A 22078-nucleotide genomic window follows, 5' to 3' on the forward strand; every position below is an offset into this window, starting at 1 on the left:
TGGATAAAACTGACATTATAAGCCCCGCCCACGCACTTAATTAAATTTTAGTTTAAGCTATTTATTGCTTGTCTAATGATAGTTTTCCCATAGCAAGGGACACTTTTTATAACAGAGTGTCATAGTGAAGACTATAAGGTGCATATGTTACCATGGAAACCAATAAATAGCATAGCTCTATATACAATTCGGTTGTTTTCATTCTCTATTGTCAAGAAGATGGATCTAATTCTTTACAATTCCAAAGCTGACATTGTACAAATTCAGTTAGGTACATACACAATGATATTCATTATAATAAAATTTATACTTCAACCATGGCTAGTGTTATGGTAGTGGAAAATCTATTCTATAAACTGTCTCACTGTATGTATACAGATGGTTTAAGATTCACTTTTATTCAGTGTTGGCATCAGTATCATCTTCATGGATTGAAGTATCTGAGTTGGTGCAGCCTGTTCCCTTGCAGTTACCACAAACAGAAGAGCATTTCACATTGTATTTCTTGCAAGTGCATCTCATGCTGCTGCAGTCAGTGTGGCAGTTACATCTAATCATTTTTAATAGCTCATCTGGAGCAGGTGGTAAATCAGTAAGTACAGGCATCAGTTTTCCATCATAGTCTTTCCATCCCCATGCAGTTGGCTGCATTTCACTGGCAACACCTTTCCACTCTTGTATTTGGAAATATACACGGAAACTATGATATTTAGCAGCAGCTGAAGTAGGTGGCAAAGTTTGTGGAAGAACAAATGTAGTATTTGTAGCTACCTTTTCACAGAAACGCTTGTAACGGAGAGAGTTTAATCCTTCCTTTGGATTTCCACTGTATAAATCCACTAGTGCCTGCTCTCCTGCAGCCATGATGTCATGTGGCGTAGAAGTTGTTGTACTGAACACTTTGGCCTGCATTTGAAAGTGTTTACTGGACTTGAACTTCTTAAGGGAAGTACCTTTCCCAATGCCATATAGCTGTGATGTTGTGTCACATCCAAGTATTGCATGCAGGAAGAGAATGTTGTTGCACATTTCTAAGCCAAGTTTCTCTTTGATAGCAGTTATGTTCCACACCCTGGGTTTCATAGTGGCTTTCTTTGGCTCTGGTTTGAAAAATATGTTGTGTGATTCCAAGCAGGCATGATAGCACAACAATATAAGAAGATCGGTGTCATCACCAACTAGCACAGTGTCTGCTACTCTGGCTAATTCTACTGCTTTTTGTACAATCATCAAATCAGCATCTCCTGAAGCATGGCATACTTTACAATTTCTTTCCAAGAAGAAGCTAAGCATATTAATGAACTGCTGCTTGTTGGTGCTGTTTGATAAAAAAGTTTCCTTCTTCATGTTCATCTTTGTATCTTTGGTGAATGACACAGCCACTCCAGAACATCCTTTAGCCCTCCTCAGATGTACCATATCTTTTGTTGATGACTTCTCATAGCCATCAAAAACAACAACAGCTTCTCCATATTTCTTGGTTACATAATCTACATATACTGTGCATATTTCTCCATAAGTACTCCCTTGAGTCCATGGTATTCGCTGTAGAAGGGAACCACCATCTAATACAAATTGAACTTCTCCAGGTACTTCAGGAGTATCTAATTCCAGTGTGTTCCAAACTGCACTAGCTAGTGCAGTCTTCTGTGGTTGTCTAAGCATTAGTGAGGTATCAAAGAGAGTTGGCGGATAACTGCAGAGTTCGTACTTGAACACATCCTCAGTGTTACTAGTTGCTTTCGCAGCTAGGGTTAATCTCTGAAAAAGCAGTTGAGGATCAATCTGGACTGCAACACCTTCAATCTTTATAATGGATTTTGTGTCTAACGTGACTGCTTGGTGATTCTTCTTGAAAATGTACTCGGTAACTGCTGCACCTTCCATTCTATCCAAAATAGCATTACCAACATCCTGTGCTTTGTCAATGTTAACGGTGCCTTTTGCATGCAATCCGGAGTATATATTGCGCAGGGTGGTGTCAGAAGTAGAAAAGGGATTCCTTTCTTGGAGGGAACTGAGAAGTGTTTGGGTATCCTTCCAGTCACGAACTAGCCTAGCCTGTGTAACCTCCTTGTTCTGTTCACCTGAATCATAGGATACACCAGTGAGCTCTTGCATTGCTCGATTCACCTCAGCACATGCTGGCATTGACAATAACCAAATCAATCGTTGCTGCTCAGTCATGCCTCGTCCTCTTGTGAGACCACCATTTGTCTTCATGCTTCTCATCAACACTTGTTCAATGACAAGATCTGAAGAGAGACCTGCCCAGTAACGATCACTACGTCTGACCACATGTAAACCATCTTGAAAGTGTTGGTGCACTTCTGGATGGTCATTCTGAAGGTTAGACATCTCCTGCAAATACAAATGCAAGCATTTGGTATAATTGTTGTGCCCTGAGGCTGCCATGTAAGGCAATATCTCTGAAATGGATTGGAGATGCAAATCCCAGTTGCCAGTACGCTCTGCTCGTATGTGTTTGTAAAGAATATCAATCATATCCATGTATTGTAGCCACAGTGCTGCTGTTCTCAAACATTCTTTCTTTCTTTGAACAGAATCATTAATCTTGACTATTGTAGCATGTTAGCAAACGTGATCTGTGGTCACTGATCCTTGCATTAGGTTCTCATAGAGGATAGCAGCTTCTTCCAATTCAGGATTTTCAGAGGAATTATTTTGGGCCTGTGATGTTTGTGTGGTCTCTTCGGTTTCTTCATCAGTGATTTCTGAGCATTGAGGTATAGCCACATTGAATATATCAGCTATGATCAAACCATTAAGTGCAGCATCAACTAGAAAATGTCCTCGCAGTGCTCTAGAAATAGCTTTACCACTGAGCATGTGAACCACAGTATTGGGTGCATATATTTGCTCTAGTAACTCCTGCAAACCAGATGATGCCATGAGGTGGCCTATGCATCCAAGAAAACTCATTTCAGTGTGGAAACCTCCTAGGCGAAGAACTATATTCTTCAGCTGACTTCCAACTGGTTCACTGACAATGATCATCAAGGCTTTCCACCATAGGGGTTGATCAAAAGTGATGATAGGTGTGATATTATGACGACTTGAATGCTGTTGAATGTACCTCAGTGTAGAGTATACACATGTAGTGTCACTGGGATTGATATCAATAATTGGAAGGAACATCACAGATGATTTACCAGGATGTGTACCATGGTGAACAAGCTGCATCATCCCAGACCATGCTGGCCTTGGTGATCCAAACATAATTGAGGTCTTCCACAGTATATCCAGTTGAGCTGTGGGATCCTTAGCTATGAAACTGTTGAGCTTCTGATATCTCACTGCAGTCATTCCAACACTGTGATCTTTGTAGTGTAAGATTGGCACTCTACCAACAGATGATATTTCATTAGGCACGACTTTAACTCTGCTGATTGGGTTGCTTGCTTTGGTTCCAGGGGTTACAGCAGCTATCATCCCCATACCATGAAACGTATTGTTTCCATCAAGGGTTTTAATGTTATGATCAACATTGTCTGCAACATACTGGACAAACTGTGATGAATGATTAGGAATATCAGGTCCATAATTCAAAACTGCATTTTGCTCAAATTGGTGAACTTCATTGTAGGAGCAACAGAAACCATGTTGATGTAAAGCATCAATTAGGAATCGCGACGCATAATGGTGATGCAGCTGCACCCCCAAAGCAACCTGTAATGGGGCTAATAAAACTCTAGGTCGAGCTGCCTGCATTATTGCCTGCCCTATTGAAGCAATTTTAATTTCCAGTTCTTTTCCCACAATCAAACCTGTAAGGAGTAACCTTAAAGATGCTGGTAAAAAGTTGATACTTTCTTCAGGCCCTAGCGCTTCAAAACCTGGATAGTGACTGTGAGACGTTTTTACCTCCTTAATGTCATCCCTGATTAACTTGGCAGCAGTTTCGGCATTTTCTCTTTTTCTGTATCAAGATCACGATGATTGTAAAAGTCATGTAGGACATTCTCAGCTTTGTTTCTAAAAGTGACTACATTCGGTTTACCATTGATTTCTGTCTGAATAATCTTGTCTCCAAAATGTTCTTTAAGCTTTTGCTGCATATGTGGATGGCTGTAAGCACTTAATTCACTGTCAGCCAGATTTCTTTCCATACATTGAATCAAGTCATAAATGGTAATTTGCTCATCATCATTCTCTTCAAAGAATCTAACAGCCTCAAGAAATGCATCTGCTCGTTGCTTCTCTTGTGGTCGACCTACCTTCACTTTTTTTGGAGTATTAGCTTCATGCTCATGAACCACTGGTATTTGCTTCATGGTACGAAAATTGACACTACACACTCTGTGATAGACAGCATCTGCTGCATGTAAATCATGAGCATGCAAAATTCTTGCTTGTACATCATTTGCCCAATCATCTGCTCTTTCATGACAAATTGCCAGAATGGTGTCCTTTATTTCAACTGTCCTGACAGGAACAACCTCTGAGCTTTTCCTCTTCTTTGCAACAAGTGCTGGTTTACCACAAAAGAAGCAGTCAGTACTGAAATCAAATTCTCTCTGTGTTGACCTTAGCATAATGTTGCCTTTTATATCTTGCTGTTCTCTTAACTTGATGGTTTGAGAAGTTTGACTTGGTTTGCAATACTTACGACGGCATTCCTGATGTACCAGCTGCCCAGGAACACAGTGTACTGTCTCATTTCTTTCCTCACTGGCCTTGTTAATGCTTGCACTTCCCTTTTCCCCTAGGGTAGCTTTAGGTAATGTTCCTATGGGTTGGCTGCAAATAGCACACTCTTCTGATACTCCATCATTAAGAGTATCCACAAATGGTCACACTACCTCAACTGTTTTCCAAGACAATACAATAGAGTCACAGACATTAAGTCATATTGAAGAATTACAACCAGGTTCTTGGTTTCTTAATAATGCACCACCATGACAATATTTTTTGCTAGCTATTTCTTAGTACATTGTATATACTACTATACCATTAAAAGAGTGCAGGGTTTATGTGATTCATACCTGTATTCTATAACAATGATAATGTCCTCAACATCAACCAAAGTAGTACAAAAGATAGATCCTGCACAGTTTTTCTTTTTGATGCCATGCAATACTTGCAAAATATCAAATTTGTAGACAAATGGCATGCTTTGCTAAAGTCAGCTGTGATAATCTGTTAATAATCTCCTTATCTACTAGCTACAGAAACATAGGAAAAGTAAAGTTACAGACATTACTCTAGAATAAATGCAGTTAGCTCTCTAGTGTGCATATAGTAAGGTAATTGAGAAGTGTAAAGAAAGATCTTCCTCAAAAGTTAGCAAGATAATATTTCTTAACAGTCAGCTGTGTGTAATTTGCTGAACACCAACATGAACAAATTAATTTCATGTTCTTTTATAATTTTATTTACTAGAATTTTTTTGCACTTCTTTTATTTGTAGGACTAATAAATTACATTAGCTACCCTAATCAGAAACTGCAAATTGACTGGAGTGGGTTTAACGTGACAACTATATATGTATCTGTAAACATAGTATATCTCAGTTTCCATGGTAACACATGCACCTTATAGTCTTCACTATGACACTCTGTTATAAAAAGTGTCCCTTGCTATGGGAAAACTATCATTAGACAAGCAATAAATAGCTTAAACTAAAATTTAATTAAGTGCGTGGGCGAGGCTTATAATGTCAGTTTTATCCAGTAAAATGATGATAACTTTAGAACAGATTAAGCTATGGATACCAAACAAGTGTCATCTTGTTGCTTATAGTAAGAGCAATCATTTGATACCGAATGTAAATAGTTTGGATAATGTATAGCTGAAATAGAAGAATAAATACACATTTTTTGCTAAAAATGGCTAAAAAGGTCATGCAAAAAGGGTACTTTCCCCCAGTGGGATTTTCCGGGACTTTTGATATGTTATAGAGCACATTTTTCTGTGCCAGAAACTGTTGAAACCATTTGTGTTGCAATTAGTTTAAGGTTGACCCCTTTTTTTTCATAAAATGACTGGACTATTAGAGAGTTCAGCTAGAAACAAGTCACCCTGTAGAGAGATCAGCTAGAAACAAGTCACCCTGTAGAGAGTTCAGCTAGAAGAAGTTACATTGTAGAGAGTTCAGCTACAAAGAAACTACCATGTAGAGAGTTCAGCTGCAAACAAATTACCCTGTAGAGAATTCAGCTACAAACAAATCACCCTGTAGAAAGATCAGTTAGAAGAAGTTACCTTGTAGAGAATTCAGCTACAAACAAATCACCCTGTAGATAGTTCAGCTAGAAACAAGTTACACTGTAGAGAGATCAGCTAGAAACAAGTCACCCTGTAGAGAGTTCAGCTAGAAGAAGTCACACTGTAGAGAGTTCAGCTACAAAGAAACTACCATGTAGAGAGTTCAGCTGCAAAAAAAATTGCCCTGTAGAGAATTCAGGTACAAACAAATCACCCTGTAGAAAGATCAGCTAGAAGAAGTTACCTTGAGAGTTCAGCTACAAACAAATCACCCTGTAGAGAGTTCAGCTAGAAACAAGTCACCCTGTAGAGAGATCAGCTAGAAACAAGCCACCCTGTAGAGAATTCAGCTAGAAGAAGTTACATTGTAGAGAGTTCAGCAGTTTAGCTGCAAACAAATCGCCCTGTAGAGAATTCAGATACAAACAAATCACCCTGTAGAAAGATCAGCTAGAAGAAGTTACCTTGTAGAGAGTTCAGCTACAAACAAATCACCCTGTAGAGAGTTCAGCTACAAACAAGTCATCCGGTAGAGAGATCAGCTAGAAGAATCACCTTGCAGAGAGGTCAGCTACAAAGAAATCACCCTGCTTCATATTTTCTTCTTCCTGTAGTAAAGAAAAAATGACAGGTTAAAAAGCCCTAAAGCCAGCCTGTGGCCGGCTTTGGGGTATACAAATACAAAAAGAAGTGAAATCTAATCCAAAACAGCCAAGCTGTAAAAAAAAGAGTGTGGCCCTGAGAAAGGCTATGGTGAAAAAAGATGTGAAATCCAAGGTGGCGGCCAAGAAATGGCTGTGATGGTAGGTTAATGGTAAAAATTTTAATAACAACAATTCAGGTGAATTTGGTGCCGCTTGGTCTTGGCACAAAATTCACCTGAATTGTCGTTATTAAAATTTTTACCGTTAACCTACCATCACAGCCATTTCTTGGCCGCCACCTTGGATTTCACATCTTTTTTCACCATAGCCTTTCTCAGGGCCGCACTCTTTTTTTACAGCTTGGCTGTTTTGGATTAGATATATATTGAGAATAATTATGGAATAATAGGCTGGATACAAGAATAACAAAAAAAATAATAGGAGAGTTTTTTGGGAAATTCTGGAAAGAATAATAGGTAAAATTTTGAGCATAATAGGCTCAGGCCTACCGTATAGTAAAAAAATTTGGCGGTAAAAAGTTGGCGAAAACCCACTGTTGAAAAATTGGTGAAAAAAACTTTGGCAAATGAGGCTTTACCTTTAATTTTTTATCATGTATGATAAGATCAAAATATCATGTACTCTACCTCTCAAATTCAACGTCGCTACAGATGAGTGCGAGTGATTAAACAACTCACCAATTAAGGGGCATGGCAGCCATTTGCTTACGAGTTTTTATTCTTCGCATTGAAGGATGATGGATCACAAGCAAAATGGCATGCGAGTGATGAAGATTCATGAGCGAAACGGCATGCAAGCCAGGTCCATATGCAGGATTTTCAAAACGGGGAGTTCTAAATTAAAGAGGTTGGTGGTCCTAGAAGCAGGGGTCTGGGGGTACAGCCCAGAAAAATTTAATATTCAATGTCCTGAGAATAGCTTCAAATGCAAAAATGTATGCATTGATTAAATAAACTTCTCACACATCGACACAAATTCCTCTCGACATGGGCCACTGATGCAGAATTAAAATATGGTATACTGTATGCACACTCCATCATTTGTAACACTGCTCAGGGTCATCTTCGAGGGGTAGGTAACGAGCAAAAATTGTCTACGAAATTTCAAAGATAACTGCCCTTATTTTATCTTTCAAAAGAAATTTCAGTTAAAATTTTCCATGATTTCAAAATTAATAAATCCGTAAATTTTAGACTGTAAATTTCCATTACATTTCACTGATTGTCAAATTTCATGTCAAACTGCATAAAATTCAGGCAATATTTCATCTTTCAGAAATAATTTCAGAGTAATCTACAAAATTTCAGGTCGTTACCTGCCCCTCGTTCATCTTATTGAACTTATATATAAGCTAAGCCTTACGTTTTGCCATTGTCCAAACATGTATGATAACCATAATAAGATTAATACGAAAACAACTGATAGGCCACACTCTTGGCACTTCAGAATTCATATCAATGAATGCAGCAAGCCAGGCTTACTTGTGTTATAGTCAACAGTGTAGCACTAAGCAGTTGCAGTGTCCATTCAGTCTGGTGTTCATCGTTGCTTTTCCAGGCTCTTATTAGAAAAATTACGATTGAATCAAAATGCGAGTTCAGTGCAGTATGGTCATGGTCTCATGGATGGCCTTATTAAGATACTATAAGTAGAATAATAGAAGCCTTAGTGATAGAGAGAAAACCACTGTCTGTATTCATGGATCATTAAAGTGGTTTCTATTTACAATTCTAACCTCAAAGCGTTTTAGTTAATGGGATGTTGTAAAACATGAAATGTGATGGAATGGAACAGTAGTATGTTCCATTGCTGACTAATAGGTTATGCTATATAGAATGCCTTCAGTCACTAAAATTGACTATGTGAAATGTGTCCTTGGGCCCTTAGGCAAGTGACAATGCACTCTAGTATTTGTGCGAAGGACATCTGTTGTGCAGATTTGTTCTGAACAGCTACTCACCATATAAAAGTGTTATCAACCAACTATGATAGAAGGGGATGGGCAACTAGAGCAATTTTTCCCTACCCTGGCCTGTTAGGGGTCTCAGTAAAAATGCACTATAAGGGCCCTACTTTTATTTTCTACCCCTTGTCCCTGTTGGCCCCCTCTCAGATCAGACTTGCAGATAGATCTGATGAAGTAAAATTCCTAGTTGACTCCACAAACCAGACTGGCAGGGTAGAAAATGCTCGTACAATATAGAAAAGTACACCAAAACTGAGGCAAAAATTACTGATGTCTTAAACAGCTAGACCAGGGCAGGAAAAGATTGAAAAGAGTATCTCACAATGTTTTGTGAAGATGCAATATGCTTGTAGTTGCAAATAGGATGTTCTTTAAAGGAACGAAAGATAGAGGTAGTGCCTTGTAGTTAGAATTGATATACTCGTAAAGCTGCCTAATCAATATGGAAAGAGTCTTGGTTATGTTAGCAGCCTTTCATTAATCTATCTTGTGAACTACTTACTTTGTGTGGCTGTTAGAAGTGCTATTCTTGCTGCCATTATTGTGACATCATCGTTTAATTACATTCCATTGTTACAATTCTGTAATGCTAGAGTGACCGTTTATGCAAAGGGGTGGGTGCTGCCAGACTAGTACAAGTTAGCGTAAGCATCGTTTGGTTCTTGTGATATCGAGAACAATGTTTGGATTCTCGTGAACTTTTGTGGGACAATGAACCTCGCGACAATCAAATGGGAACACTTGGAAATGCCCATGCACACTGCCTTGTACGATACATCAATTCCCATGCATTTTGAAAGGATACCTCTGCATGGAGTGCTTACAATGTCTTCTTTCTTATTTCTCTCCTTACTGAAATATTTGTAGCATTGCCAGTGTCTAATTAACAGAAACTGTATCAAACATTTATGTTCACTACTTTTATATAGCTTTACTAACCTATTATGCCTCAAGATTATAATGCCTCAAAATTAAATGGCCGATTGGTATATATGTATACCATAAGAAATAAGGGCTATAACACTACTTGAAGATAGCATAATTGGGACAACTTGTGTAGATAAAAATATGGCTTTGATAATGAGATTGTCTGAGTAATGAGGTCACAAAGTACAACTTAGCTGTGTTTGGTGCTTGCTTGACATGGCCACTGAAATAAGGTGATATTGGAGAAGCAGTCTTAACCTTTAAACCCCCATAGTCCAGAAAACTGAATTTAAATACAAAGTGCTGTAACTTTTGAAGCATTTGTCCTATGGTTATGAAATCTACTTGTGGTGTAGCAAAAATTAAAAGTTTACCCTAAGACTAAATGGTGAGGCCAAAACTAGCCATGTGAATAACTTTTGGTAAGGAAACACATAAACCCTTTACATGTCTTTATAAAATGATACATGATTGCTCCTATCATCTTGCGACAAGTTTCGTTTACTTTGTCATGAAATTTCTGAGGCCATATATGGCTCATGTGAGTAAACCCACAATTGAAATTGAACACGTGGCAAGAATTTTGAAACATGGAAATACAACTTGCTGAGTAAGCATTCTCCAAGTAGACAGTGAGCAGATCTTTTAATTAAGTTGTCCCACCTAATGTCAGCATGCATGCCTAAATGGTGTAAGCACACATTCCCCAAAGTGGGTTTAAGGTTATGTCCACTGTATTATTAGTTGGGATGTAGTTGATGTTAGTCACTGTATTTTGATCTTTTCCACTAGCTATTCAGAGTCCAGGTACTTACCCAGGTCAAAGGACTCAAAAACTGGTAAGGTTATAAAGACGGTGCTTATCATGGATTATTTATTGTTGTATTTTATAGTCTGTTACTGTACAAGGTCAATATGCTGCTGGTTCTCGGTTTGACCCAAGCAAGCCTGCCACCATTCCAGTGAGTTAAGTTGTACAATTAGTACCATAAATAGTTACACCAGGTGTGAAATAGTCCAGTAATTTTCAATCCTCAAGCTTTGTAAAAAAGCGATGCATTTCAAATTGATTTCATTTAGTTTTGTCAAGGAATTTCCATCATCTTTGTATACAGTGTATGCTATAAACTTATCGGGTTACAACAGGATAATTGATTTATACAATGATAATAGGGAAAAATAAATTACAGAGACTTTATAAGTGGATCCTTACGTACTCAAACCTTTGTCATCTGTTATCCAAACACTTCAATGATTTATAAGAGTGTCTGTATAATTGAAAATTTCCTTTGATACAGAGCTTTCTGAATTACTCTAGTAGAACTTACACCTGTCAACTTTAAAATACTCTAATAGAACAGTCATTTGGCATTTGGATGGTTGAAGTTTCAGGTTGATTGATACTTGTTAACCAACTCTCTAAGGTTGTTCTAAATATAAATTATTTGGTGAAATTAAGGTTGTTCCTTCATTTTGTACAAACACATTTAATTAGATAACCCGAGGACCCACTGTAGTGTGACAAATAGTTTACATAATTTCCAGAATTTTTATTGTCTCAGCATTATCTGCAGTGTCAAAGGAATGGGTTACCAAAATTTCAGCCTATGCACCTTACCACATGGAAATGTGACAAAATGGCTGTGATAGTTCATCACGCAGTAACAAAAAATGAACTGTGTTTGTGGCGGAACCATTGGATAATGAACTAGTGTGTTGTGGCGATTGGAAATACACTCATCTAGTAAAACCAGACCAAACTTCTGATATGGATACAAAATAGCATGTGTTTGTATTGTAAGTATGTATGTACAGTATGTCCCACCTTGGCCCCTGGTAAAATATATTATAAACTACCACCTCTCCTAATCATATCAAACCTTTTGTCAAATTTACTGTAAAAATAAAAGTACGCGTATATCAATTTTCAATGCATTTTGTACAGAAAACACGGTTTTTTTAAAGTACAACTTTTCATAACACCTTATACATTGGATTTTTGCTAATCATGGATGGAATTATCATCATCAACCTTCAGCTTTCTTTTCTTCAATGTACTATCATAACAATTCCACTGAGAAGTGCTTGATTTAATACACTAAAGTCTGGTGATTGGGAATAATTCCCATAAATTTCATATTGGCTTTTGCGCACAACTTGATTATTGCATCAATTCCAAGTCACACATGGGGAAATTCCCATTATTACGGTTAGCATTATTTGGAGTACTCCATGAGCTACAAGTTGGTGCCAAATTTCACCATGCTTTGATGAGTGAAGTGTTTGTATTAATAAGTTCATACATTTCAATGTACATGAAAAATACCAACTTCCCGAAGTGCTGCTTTTTTGGTGCTAGTGGGTTTTAGTGGTATGAGGTGTGTAGTAATGTATTTTATATCACATTGAAAGACCAATTCTACCAGTAACTCATGGTCAAAATTTCATATGCAAATATGGCTTCATTTGACAAAATACGTACAATAGTTTTGATATGTACCCCTCTGTACAAAGTAGGGCTGGGACGAAGCTTCGAATGCTTCATGGGTTCGAAGGTTAAGTAAACTTCGAATCATAAAAATATCCTTCGAAGCTTCGTAATGCACTCATAGTCTACGAAAGAATTACAAATAAATGTCATTATCTTTATTGCAGCTGCTTATTCCTGTTGCGTGATCAATGTTCATCTCTTCGTGATCTATCTTCGTGTGCCACGCCTACTTTATACCATCGCAGTTCAGCTTGCTACCATAGTTGCAGCCTTACAACACCTTATAAAGTGATAGATAATGTATGGAAAGTGTACTTTTAGCCATTTCTTGGTGTTTACCTGTGCATGATTGCAGTATAACCAACACACCCATTTGCAATCGATCGATCATGTCATTCAGTACTGCTGCTATGCACTTTCCAAATGCTTACAAACTTATTAAATAGGTTTAGAAAGATAAAACCTAGGAAGGATGTGCATGAATACAAGAAAACCTACAACTTGAAAGCTAACACCGAAGCTTTGAATGTCCGAACATTTTATTAGCAAATATTCGAAGGTAAATTTCAATATTCGTCCCAGCCCTAGTACAAAGCCCCCACATTATTGCCGCCATTTCATGTTGTGATGTCAATGCAGATAAGGTCATTATGTTGAATAGTTTTAGATCATAACAGTGGACAGTTGGAAGAATAAAAAAATGATTTGTACAGCAACTATATTTATTTACAGCCATAAATTCTGTTTGCATTGATCTATAGAGTTGGTATTTGGCTTAAAATGCTCACCACAAATTGACAAATCAATTAAAGTATAGTTTAGCGCTGTGTATGTGAGTGTGAAGATGTTTTAAATGACGAAATGACAACAGTTTTATGTCTTCTACAGCATTGTAAACAAACGCACGTGATATACATACCATTGGGCCTAAACAAAGGTATTAGAACTTTCTATGAGCAGGTGAATAAAACGATGTAACTTGCTTCCCTGAGTAATGACATAATTAAAACTTGCTTATATATTTTTTCTTTGTAGCATACATTTCACTTTTTTTAAAAATTGCATGTGCAAACTAGACATGATTTTGCTGAGATTGTTGCATATAAGTCACTGAAATGAATTCTTTGTGCTGTAAATTTGGGCTTGCATGATTGTGTTAGGTTTTCACAGATCTGATCACAATTTACTTGATCAATGAAAATTGCTACAATATTATGTTGTTGAATTAAGTACTTGTATACTTAGATTTAAAGTGACGTGCTTATCTCATTGTCTTCACAGCCTCCTCCCCCAGGGGTAGCCCCAACTCCAGCACAAATAGCAGCAGCTCAAGGCAAGCCAGTGGTGATGACACAACAGAAAGCCAGCAGTATGATTGGGGAAGATGGTGGAGCAACTTGGTCTGGCTTAATGTAATGGATTAACACTTGTATATTGTTTATATAGCTACACTGACTGGTGTTTTGTACTACGAGCAATTTGTATACTTTAGTGACTGTGTGTGAGTGTTTTATAAAGTTGGCAGTTTTTTTGTTTAAAGATAAATAATTCATCATTACATATGTTAGCATCATGGAGATAAAATTTGACCAGATTTGTGAAAGGGGGTACACATCCAATTACATAAACATCAAAGCGAGCATCAAAGTAAGAACTAAAACGTTTGTTGAGGTTTTGAATAACAGAATCCATCATAACTCCATTAATGTGAACTATGTTAGAAGTCCCTTTCAATTTACTGTACTTTTATGATTTATCTCTATGCCATCTTCATTAGGAGTTGTACAGTAATAGCCCAAATAATAAATTCTTTTTGTGGTTTGATGTATGAATAACAGGTGGCCACTAGAGAACTACTCTGATTCCCTATTTATCAGCTACGGAAAACCACTAACAATAATTGCATTTCATGCTGAATTCACTCAAAAAAACATCACCAAACAGTAGCTAGTAATTAGGGCTAGTATGTAGCCTGTTGCCATAGGGAACTATACTCATATACATGTATCAGTACATGATGGCAGATCACATTATTAATCACAGTGATTTGGTTTTGCCATACCAATTAATCCCAAATCGCACTGGTAGTTTCTGTATGTAATTGCACTGTTGTATGTGTGACGTGTGATAACTGGTGTTGCCATAGTGATAGATGCCCATAGCATAGCAACAGTTGTGGTTGCTAGGTAACCGTTGCTAAGCAGAGGGTGATCGCTGTGTGATTAGTATAGGCAATCACACACATTTTTGTGCAATTAGGAAATAATTGTACTCGTAACAGCCAAAATTGCACTCGGCTTTACCTCATGCAATTGTAACTGTTGCCCTAATTGCACTCAAATAATTTTAGCTACCAATTGGGCACTGCAGGCGAGCACCATAATTTACCCACACCTGTTGCCACTTTTTAGAGGAATCTCCTATAACTGTACTGATACTTCATTCAAATACTTTACTTAATATGTTAAATTATAGATCTAAGATTCGAACTAAGATGATGTATGTAAGATCTGAATGCAGTGTAAGACTACTAATCCTCGGAATCCACGCTTTCACATCGTAAGTCAAGCCAAGTACTACTAATCCACTAAGTGATCCAGGCTCGACTACTGGTCGCTATACTGGTCAACTCTGCGTACGTGGATCAGTGTGGATATACAGTTTGGATTGCATAATCGTACGAAAGTATTAGAATTGCTCAAGTTACGTCATCTGCGAAGGATAGGATACGCCCAGGCCAGCGAAGCTGTAGGTGAACCACGACCCTGAGGGTCGCCTTCTCCATGGCGGAAAGAAAAGAGAAAAGACCTCCAACAAAGGTACACATATAATATTGCACTGTGGGGAAGGTTTGACCTGTCCGCGGTAAAGCAACTCAGTTTCACAATTGTGAGTAGCCAGCCGCTAGTCTGGTACATCGCAGACCTTATCCGCTGGGGCTTATCGATTAAAGATTATAAGCGCCCGCGATGTACCAGACTAGCCAGCCGCGAGGTAACCAGTGTAACAAGTCCTCTGATGATCGAGCACCTGTCGAGTCAGTGCTGTTCTTTAGGGCTTGATGGCCCTAATTGATTTCCGACTACGTTGTACTGTGTTGTATCCGAGGATGGGAGCTACTCCTTCAAGGGTATAGTAACAGTTCACTTGCTTCTATTTAATCGATGAACATTCCTCTATGATATGATACTTGTGTTAGGACACTCCAAATAAAATCTCTGTTTCCTGTCCACTGCCTGCATCTCGATCTTTACTGTCCACATTAAAATGTCCATTATTTTGCAGTTATTCTTACAGGCTCAGTAAATAATCTTGTGACTTATATGATCAAGGTACAAGCTAGAAGTATGCAGCTTGCTATTGCTGTGTAAGGCAAATGATGGCTTGAAAATCTGCTAATCTCATAATCACCCGCTCACATGCAAGTATGCCTGGGTACAGGATGGGAAACAGAGAATTTGTTTGGAGTGGTCTAATTGTCATGCAGTTTTAGCATCACCATTCATAGTGTCGCTGTATAACTAGCGATGTAATTCACATTTGGTACATTTGATTAGTGTCTCCAGTGCTACAAAGTGATAGTTCGATCCACGGGAAGTTTTGCTGCTCTGCTAGTCTTGTTATTTTTAAATAATCAGTGTCTTTACAAAGACACATTAAACTGAACTTAAAATACAAGACAATTTCTAGTGATGAGATAGTTACTGTGTTACCCCAGCTGATCAGATTAGATTATAAATTTTGTCAAAGGCATGGATACACAGAAAGCATTGCCTGCAAAAGTGCTCCCCACACAAACATACAAATATATGTACACAAGCTGAGTGTTCAATGATACAGTACCAATCATAGCAATAATCCATAAATCCTTGTACTGATAATGGCACTTGCTGTGTGGCACAGTAGAGTACCTCAAGTTAGTTAGCCTATTTTAAGTTAGTAGTGTAAGGGACCATAAATCATACAGCATGTTAATTAATTAAGTCACACAGTTTTACTTCTATATGTTGCACACCATCAAACTGAAAATTTGATTTGATTTATGATTTAAACTCCAAACAGTTGGCAAAAATTTACATCAGGTTGCTGGCTGCTGTATTCTTTTCCAACACAATGGGTAATAAACCACACAAAACACATCATCTTGTGATGGAAAACAGTACAGGACAGTTCCTCTTGATCTCCTACTCCACTAGGTATTGCGTGGGAGATAGTGTGTGTGATTATTATGGGCAATGGGATATCCCCTTTATGTAGTAGAGCGGCTAAGCAACAAATCTTGATGAAATCATTCACCTTGTGATAAAAGCACCAAATTTTCTGTGGAATTAAGTTGAGTAAGGTTTACTAAATGATTTGAAATATGGTGCCACGTCAAAATCATTTCCTTAGGGCATATTTTGAAACGTTTAAACTAGGTTATAAGCCCAATTCTAGCTGGTCACAAAACCATATAAATGCATTAGAATTTTTGTTTTTTAAGGTGGCGATAAAGTAATGACGCACACAAGAAGCCGTAGCAAATACATGTGACGTACCATATACTACGGAATTTGTGGTACAGTAGCTGACAAAAAAATGTTTCAGTTCCACCGGTGTTTAATGTTTTGTACAACACCTCCTGTTGGCGTAGCATTTCTGTTTTGGCTGGTGTTTTGCAAGTGTTTCCATTTTGGCTAATGTTTGGCAAGCGCATTATAATGGCTAGCTAGTTCATGTGTCTGTGCATTTCTACTGTATGTGTGATTAACTAATAGGCGCTGCTTAAGTTTGGATCCCAAGTACTACTTACTAGACTATCCACAAAGTTGTACGAGACACAGAATGTGTAAAGCTAACCTGGAAAAGCCCAAGAACGAGCTGCTCAGTCCAAGTCCTTATTCGGGCAGCTGAATGGGGGTTTAAACAGTAAGTAGACTACTACAATTTACTGAAATTAGCGGATACCCATAGTTTCAAGAGATTTTGTCTCAGAGTTTTGTGGAGTGTGTACTGATATGAGCTGAGCTACAAACAAGGAACTGTTCTGAGATACTAGACTTATAATAGGTGATATACATACAAATAATATTCTACATAACACAAAGGCTTTGATCTCTGCTTTTATCATCTTCATCAATGTCAGTAGCTAGCCAGCTGGCTCTGGCGCTGGTCTTCTGCTGGCACAGTAAGTTGTGGTTATCTAGCTGGATAAAAAGAAATGGACACACATGGGTGCGCCTGTAATAAGGTATAGGCTATAGCTAGCTAATTAATAACAATAATTATAATAATCTTCACTACTACCTAAAGCAACATTGTACTGCTGTAGTGTAACAAAGGATATACTTCTTTTTGCTGGTGTTGTGCTTCGTTTTTTCGTGGTGTTCTTTAAGCGTTTTTGTTTTTGCTTGGCGTTCCTCAAGCGTTTTCCCAAGCATTGTGTTTGCATTCTTAAAGTGCTGCATTTTGTGAAACAGTATGGAAACACAACTGGAACTTTTTTTTGTTTGCTACTGTAAATCAGAACTTTTTTTTGTCTGCTACTGTAAATCAGGTGGGGGCTAATTAGGCACTACACCATAATAAACTTACCAAGTAAAAACAGCCAGAATAACAGGTGAGTTGTTAGCGAAAACAATAAGCAGCTGCTGTTACACAGTTCAGGTGGAATGTAACTCACCTTTACAACAAATTAACAACCTTGACAATGTGAAAACAAGTGCCACTAATAATTATTTTTTGTTTCAACTCACCTTACAAACATGGTCTTTTCTTTGTAGATAGGGGTTGAACAGCCACAAAACTTCGTATGAATGGTAAGCAATAGTGTCTGAATAATTCTATGTATCAGTATATCATATATCCGTTCTATGGCTTCTTCGCTTGGTGCGAACGGTGGAACAAGGCTATCATTTTTTCTTGTAAACGCCATATATTTCGACTTGTAAATCACTTCCACTTATTGATACGTAGAATGATTCTTGTAATAATAATCATGTGAAGTATTGGAGCTAAAACTTGAGGTTATTGAGAGATAACGTGTCTTCTGTGGTCCACTAAGTACCACTGATTTCTTGGTTTGAGAGCAGTTCTACGCTTTATACTCTCTACGAATGATAGATTCCTGTATGTATAGTTTATTTGCATGCAAACTTAAGTACTAGCTTTCAATATGTCTTAAAATTAGACCATGTTGAGATGCAGCAGATTGTTGTCAAGAGTGCATGTTATTGCTTTAGCGCCACCTTAAATTGCATGGATGTATTTCAAATTTACATGTGCAATCAGAAAATCTTTCAAAATGTGTTAATATAACCAGTTTTTAAACACTTCTAATGGAGCCAATGTTTCAAAAGTACAGGCAAAATCCAATAGAAATAATATATTGCACATCTATGGCTTCATGCACCATGACCCTCTGTGCTTCTTAACATGGCAAGCTAATGACCTGGATGGACACTTCCCTTGATCAGCTTTAGGATATGATCATCCCTTGCTCATTTATTCAGATGCAAAGTTTCAATATATTTATTATGATCACTTTTATGGCTTCCCAATACATTTTCTTTTTCAGGTTCTTTGAGCATGATACGATAGGTAATTTTAATGGCACCATATCTAATATGAAATAGTATGAATTAAGCAAATGTTGTACCAAGTTTGGCACTTTTATCAAAAAGTGAACATTTTTTTTTCACTTAGCCACTCTACTATAATATTCACAAGTACAAGGAATTAAGAATTTTAAGTTTGATTGGGGATCAAAAAATAAAAATAGTAAAACAAAGGGGTCACCAACATCAGAAAATAATATACTAGTGGACATTTAATCCCTATATCCTACTTTAGTCTATATCCTACTTGTTTGTTTACTATTTTGTTATTATGATGGCTGGTGCACCTACGCATACTACATTAGAAGAAATAACACCAGGCTTATTGTTTTCATCAAAATTACTGAACTAGTTCATTACGAGTTATGTTCAGCCTGTTACACGGCATTACAAATGAAGAACGCTAGGAGAAGGACCTCTGCAGTCACAATGGAAAGCTCGGATGATTCCCATTACAAATGTAGGGAAGCACGACTGCTAATTGACACTTTACACTTTCAGCAAAGATAAATGGGACACAAAGGAGGGCACAGGTAAGTTCGTGAAGTATGCATTGCACGTACTTCGGGAACTGTCGGGCTGAAGTGATGTGTCGAGCAGTGAAAAAATCACTTGTAGCCTTAGCTGTTATTGAGTTGTGCTTTGTCTGAAGGCATCAGTGAGGCAGTCAGTCAGACAGTTAATAATTTTTAAGAATTGTAGCAACCTACTGGAAGTGTTTCAGGTCATACTGAAGGCACTTTTGGGCATTGTTATACCTAACCAATACTACCAAGGTGCCATGGCTGGTAATAATTTTGGCCAGAAAAGTCCAAACCTTCATAATTCCTAATAATGCACTATTTCATGATTCCTAATAATGCGCTACCTCATGATTCCTAATAAGGCAGTACTATCTTAATAGATATTGATTGAATGGCACATCAACTGGACCCACCCATATTACTAGCAATGTTGTATTTCAGAAAAAGCTGTAGTTGTGTTTAACTAATACATGTATGGTTGTGGTGTACTTGAAAGTGATTATTTTGTTTCTCATTTGTGACTGTTGTATTGTGTATGTGTGTGTGGATATTAATGACATCTGCTATACTCATTTAACTTGTTCATTCAACATGTGATTTTGTGGTCTTTAAGACTCTTTGTATTTTAAAATGGCTGATTTTATTTTTAAGCCCCAATAATGGATCCAGGATGAGACATTTGGTACAAATCCCTCTATCCCTTTGTGGAGGAACCATATTTCTTTTGTAAACCTTGTTGGACCAAAATCAATATAATTTATAAGTTGTATTATGCATATCTATATATATAAAGCTGAAAAGCTGTCTGTCTGTCTGTCTGTCTGACGGTCACGCTGCTTACTCACCAGACTTGGCGCGAATCGACATAGTCTGTGCTGATAATGAAGCGCTCATCATCCGCCTACTCTAAGATTGTTATCACGAGCTCACGCGTGCTTCTGTTCGGTCTCTACAGCGCGTAGAAGGCCAAGGTGTAGAGAAAACTTGAGCAACATTCCTTCGAAAACCACAGCACATACTGTTCAAGTGGTAGAACGCCTGACTAGCGTGTAAGAGGTCGTGGGTTCAAATCCACGTGTTGACAGATTTTTTTCTTTCTACTTAGTACCTTTTTGTGAACACCTTTTTAAAACACGACTTTTAGCTCATCATATCTTGGCATGCAAAGCATGTATCGAGGCGGGACTTTAGCGAAATTAAACGCCCATCATCTGGCAACTCGAGTGTTGTTGTAGCAAATCAATACGTGCTTTTGTTCGCTCTTAATAGGGCGATGAAGGCACTGGTGTAGGGAAGGATCACTGAAAAGTTGAGCTACATTTCTGTCAAAACCACAGATAAACAACTGTGGCGATTTGTGCACCTCCCTCTGCCTTAACCCCAAGTTATTATAACCAGCCAGGGTTCACATAACTTTTTTTTTCACTTTAGGGACCTTTTTGATGCACCTTTTTGTTCTATCTGTTCCATGCAAGTCTTCATCTATAAACTCTTATACTCAGTTTTTCAACACTGGCACTTAACTGCCTCACATCATAGGGACTCTTATAGCACTTTTGGGATAGGGCAGGCAAATTGCCAACACATTTGTCCATCTGTGTGTTGGTCCAGTGTGTTGTATTAGAGTAGGTAAAAGCTTCTTTCACCAGTATCCAGAATATCTACATCTTTGTTTTAAGCACATAGGTGTGCACTGACATGCAAAACTGTTTGTTCAGATTTACCTCATTACTGCTGTAGTAAATAGGCAGCTTGCATGATTGGACAAATACTACTGTGCATATGAAAAATGATAATACTGGAACCATGCAGATCTATAGTTTACACCGAGGAACTGCGTCTGACCTGGCACAACTGTTTCATTATAATCCTGCTTACATGCTTTCACTCTAATGATTCATACATTACCTTAATGGTCAATTACACTGCAGGTGTTTCAAAACTGGGTTTTTGTATGGCAAGAGGTATATGACAACGTCAGAACTGAAAGTACATAGCATAGGACAAGTTCTGAACCTTTGCTTGCCATGCAGTAACTATAACTGCAAATTGTGTTGGCTTTAAATTATGCCTAAGTTCATTTCTCTTTGTGACAGTTGGTAAGGTAAACATCATAATGTAGAAACTGAAACTGTACCATGTGTACACAACCTGTATGTAATGTAGGGTATATACTGTATACAATTGCCTTAGCTCGCATGCAGTTTAACTAATTAGCCTTGCATGCTCATTATTTCACTATAAATTATTATGTACTGCATAAGGATCATGTACTTTAAAGCACTATCGACATACATGCTACACAGCAAATATAGGACACTAATATTTATGCTTGGTTCCGAATATATTAATTATTGTTGCAATAGTTGTCATGTAAAGCAGCAAAGGTTTCATTTGTTCTGTACAGCACGTTGAAGTCACTGGTAGGAAAGATGCATTGAATAATTAAACTACATTCCTGTCAAAACCACAAACAATAAACTTTAGTGTTTTGCATCATTAATGACATAAGGAAATCTCATGCTCTTTAAAAAATGTGACATCACCATGTGCTCTACATAGCTACATGAGCAGTGCTGGTGTTTAATGCTTGGTCCCTCTTCCTGGCATTAAAATGTTTAATGTGGAGATGGTCCTGCACATAGGGCAGGTACCAATGCTAGTTTATCATAAATGATAAA

At 37.7% G+C, this 22078-nt stretch overlaps 2 protein-coding genes, 1 long non-coding RNA gene and 1 pseudogene across 6 annotated transcripts in view; 2 read left to right on the top strand and 2 right to left on the bottom strand.

Moving 5' to 3' along the window:
• Positions 1 to 13837, top strand: part of LOC136236559 (uncharacterized) — a 21406-nt gene extending 7569 nt beyond the window's left edge. Inside the window, exons 2-4 of the long non-coding RNA XR_010692170.1 lie at positions 10579 to 10625; positions 10680 to 10748; positions 13559 to 13837. This is a non-coding gene — a long non-coding RNA (uncharacterized lncRNA). The remainder of the gene's footprint in view (positions 1 to 10578; positions 10626 to 10679; positions 10749 to 13558) is intronic.
• The window catches only part of LOC136236549 (UBX domain-containing protein 1-like), a 224576-nt gene that overhangs the window by 70201 nt on the left and 132297 nt on the right, over positions 1 to 22078 (bottom strand). The window lies entirely within an intron of this gene.
• Positions 1080 to 2232, bottom strand: LOC136268713 (uncharacterized; annotated as a pseudogene).
• LOC136236535 (uncharacterized) overlaps positions 14992 to 22078 on the top strand; it is a 107915-nt gene continuing 100828 nt past the window's right edge. For all 4 annotated transcript variants that reach the window (XM_066026718.1, XM_066026716.1, XM_066026719.1 and 1 more), the window contains exon 1: positions 14992 to 15096. In XM_066026718.1, coding sequence (XP_065882790.1) covers positions 15061 to 15096 — 36 coding nt within the window. In that variant the 5' untranslated portion in view covers positions 14992 to 15060. The remainder of the gene's footprint in view (positions 15097 to 22078) is intronic.

This window comes from Dysidea avara, chromosome 10, assembly GCF_963678975.1.
Source record: "Dysidea avara chromosome 10, odDysAvar1.4, whole genome shotgun sequence".
Lineage (NCBI taxonomy): Eukaryota > Metazoa > Porifera > Demospongiae > Dictyoceratida > Dysideidae > Dysidea > Dysidea avara.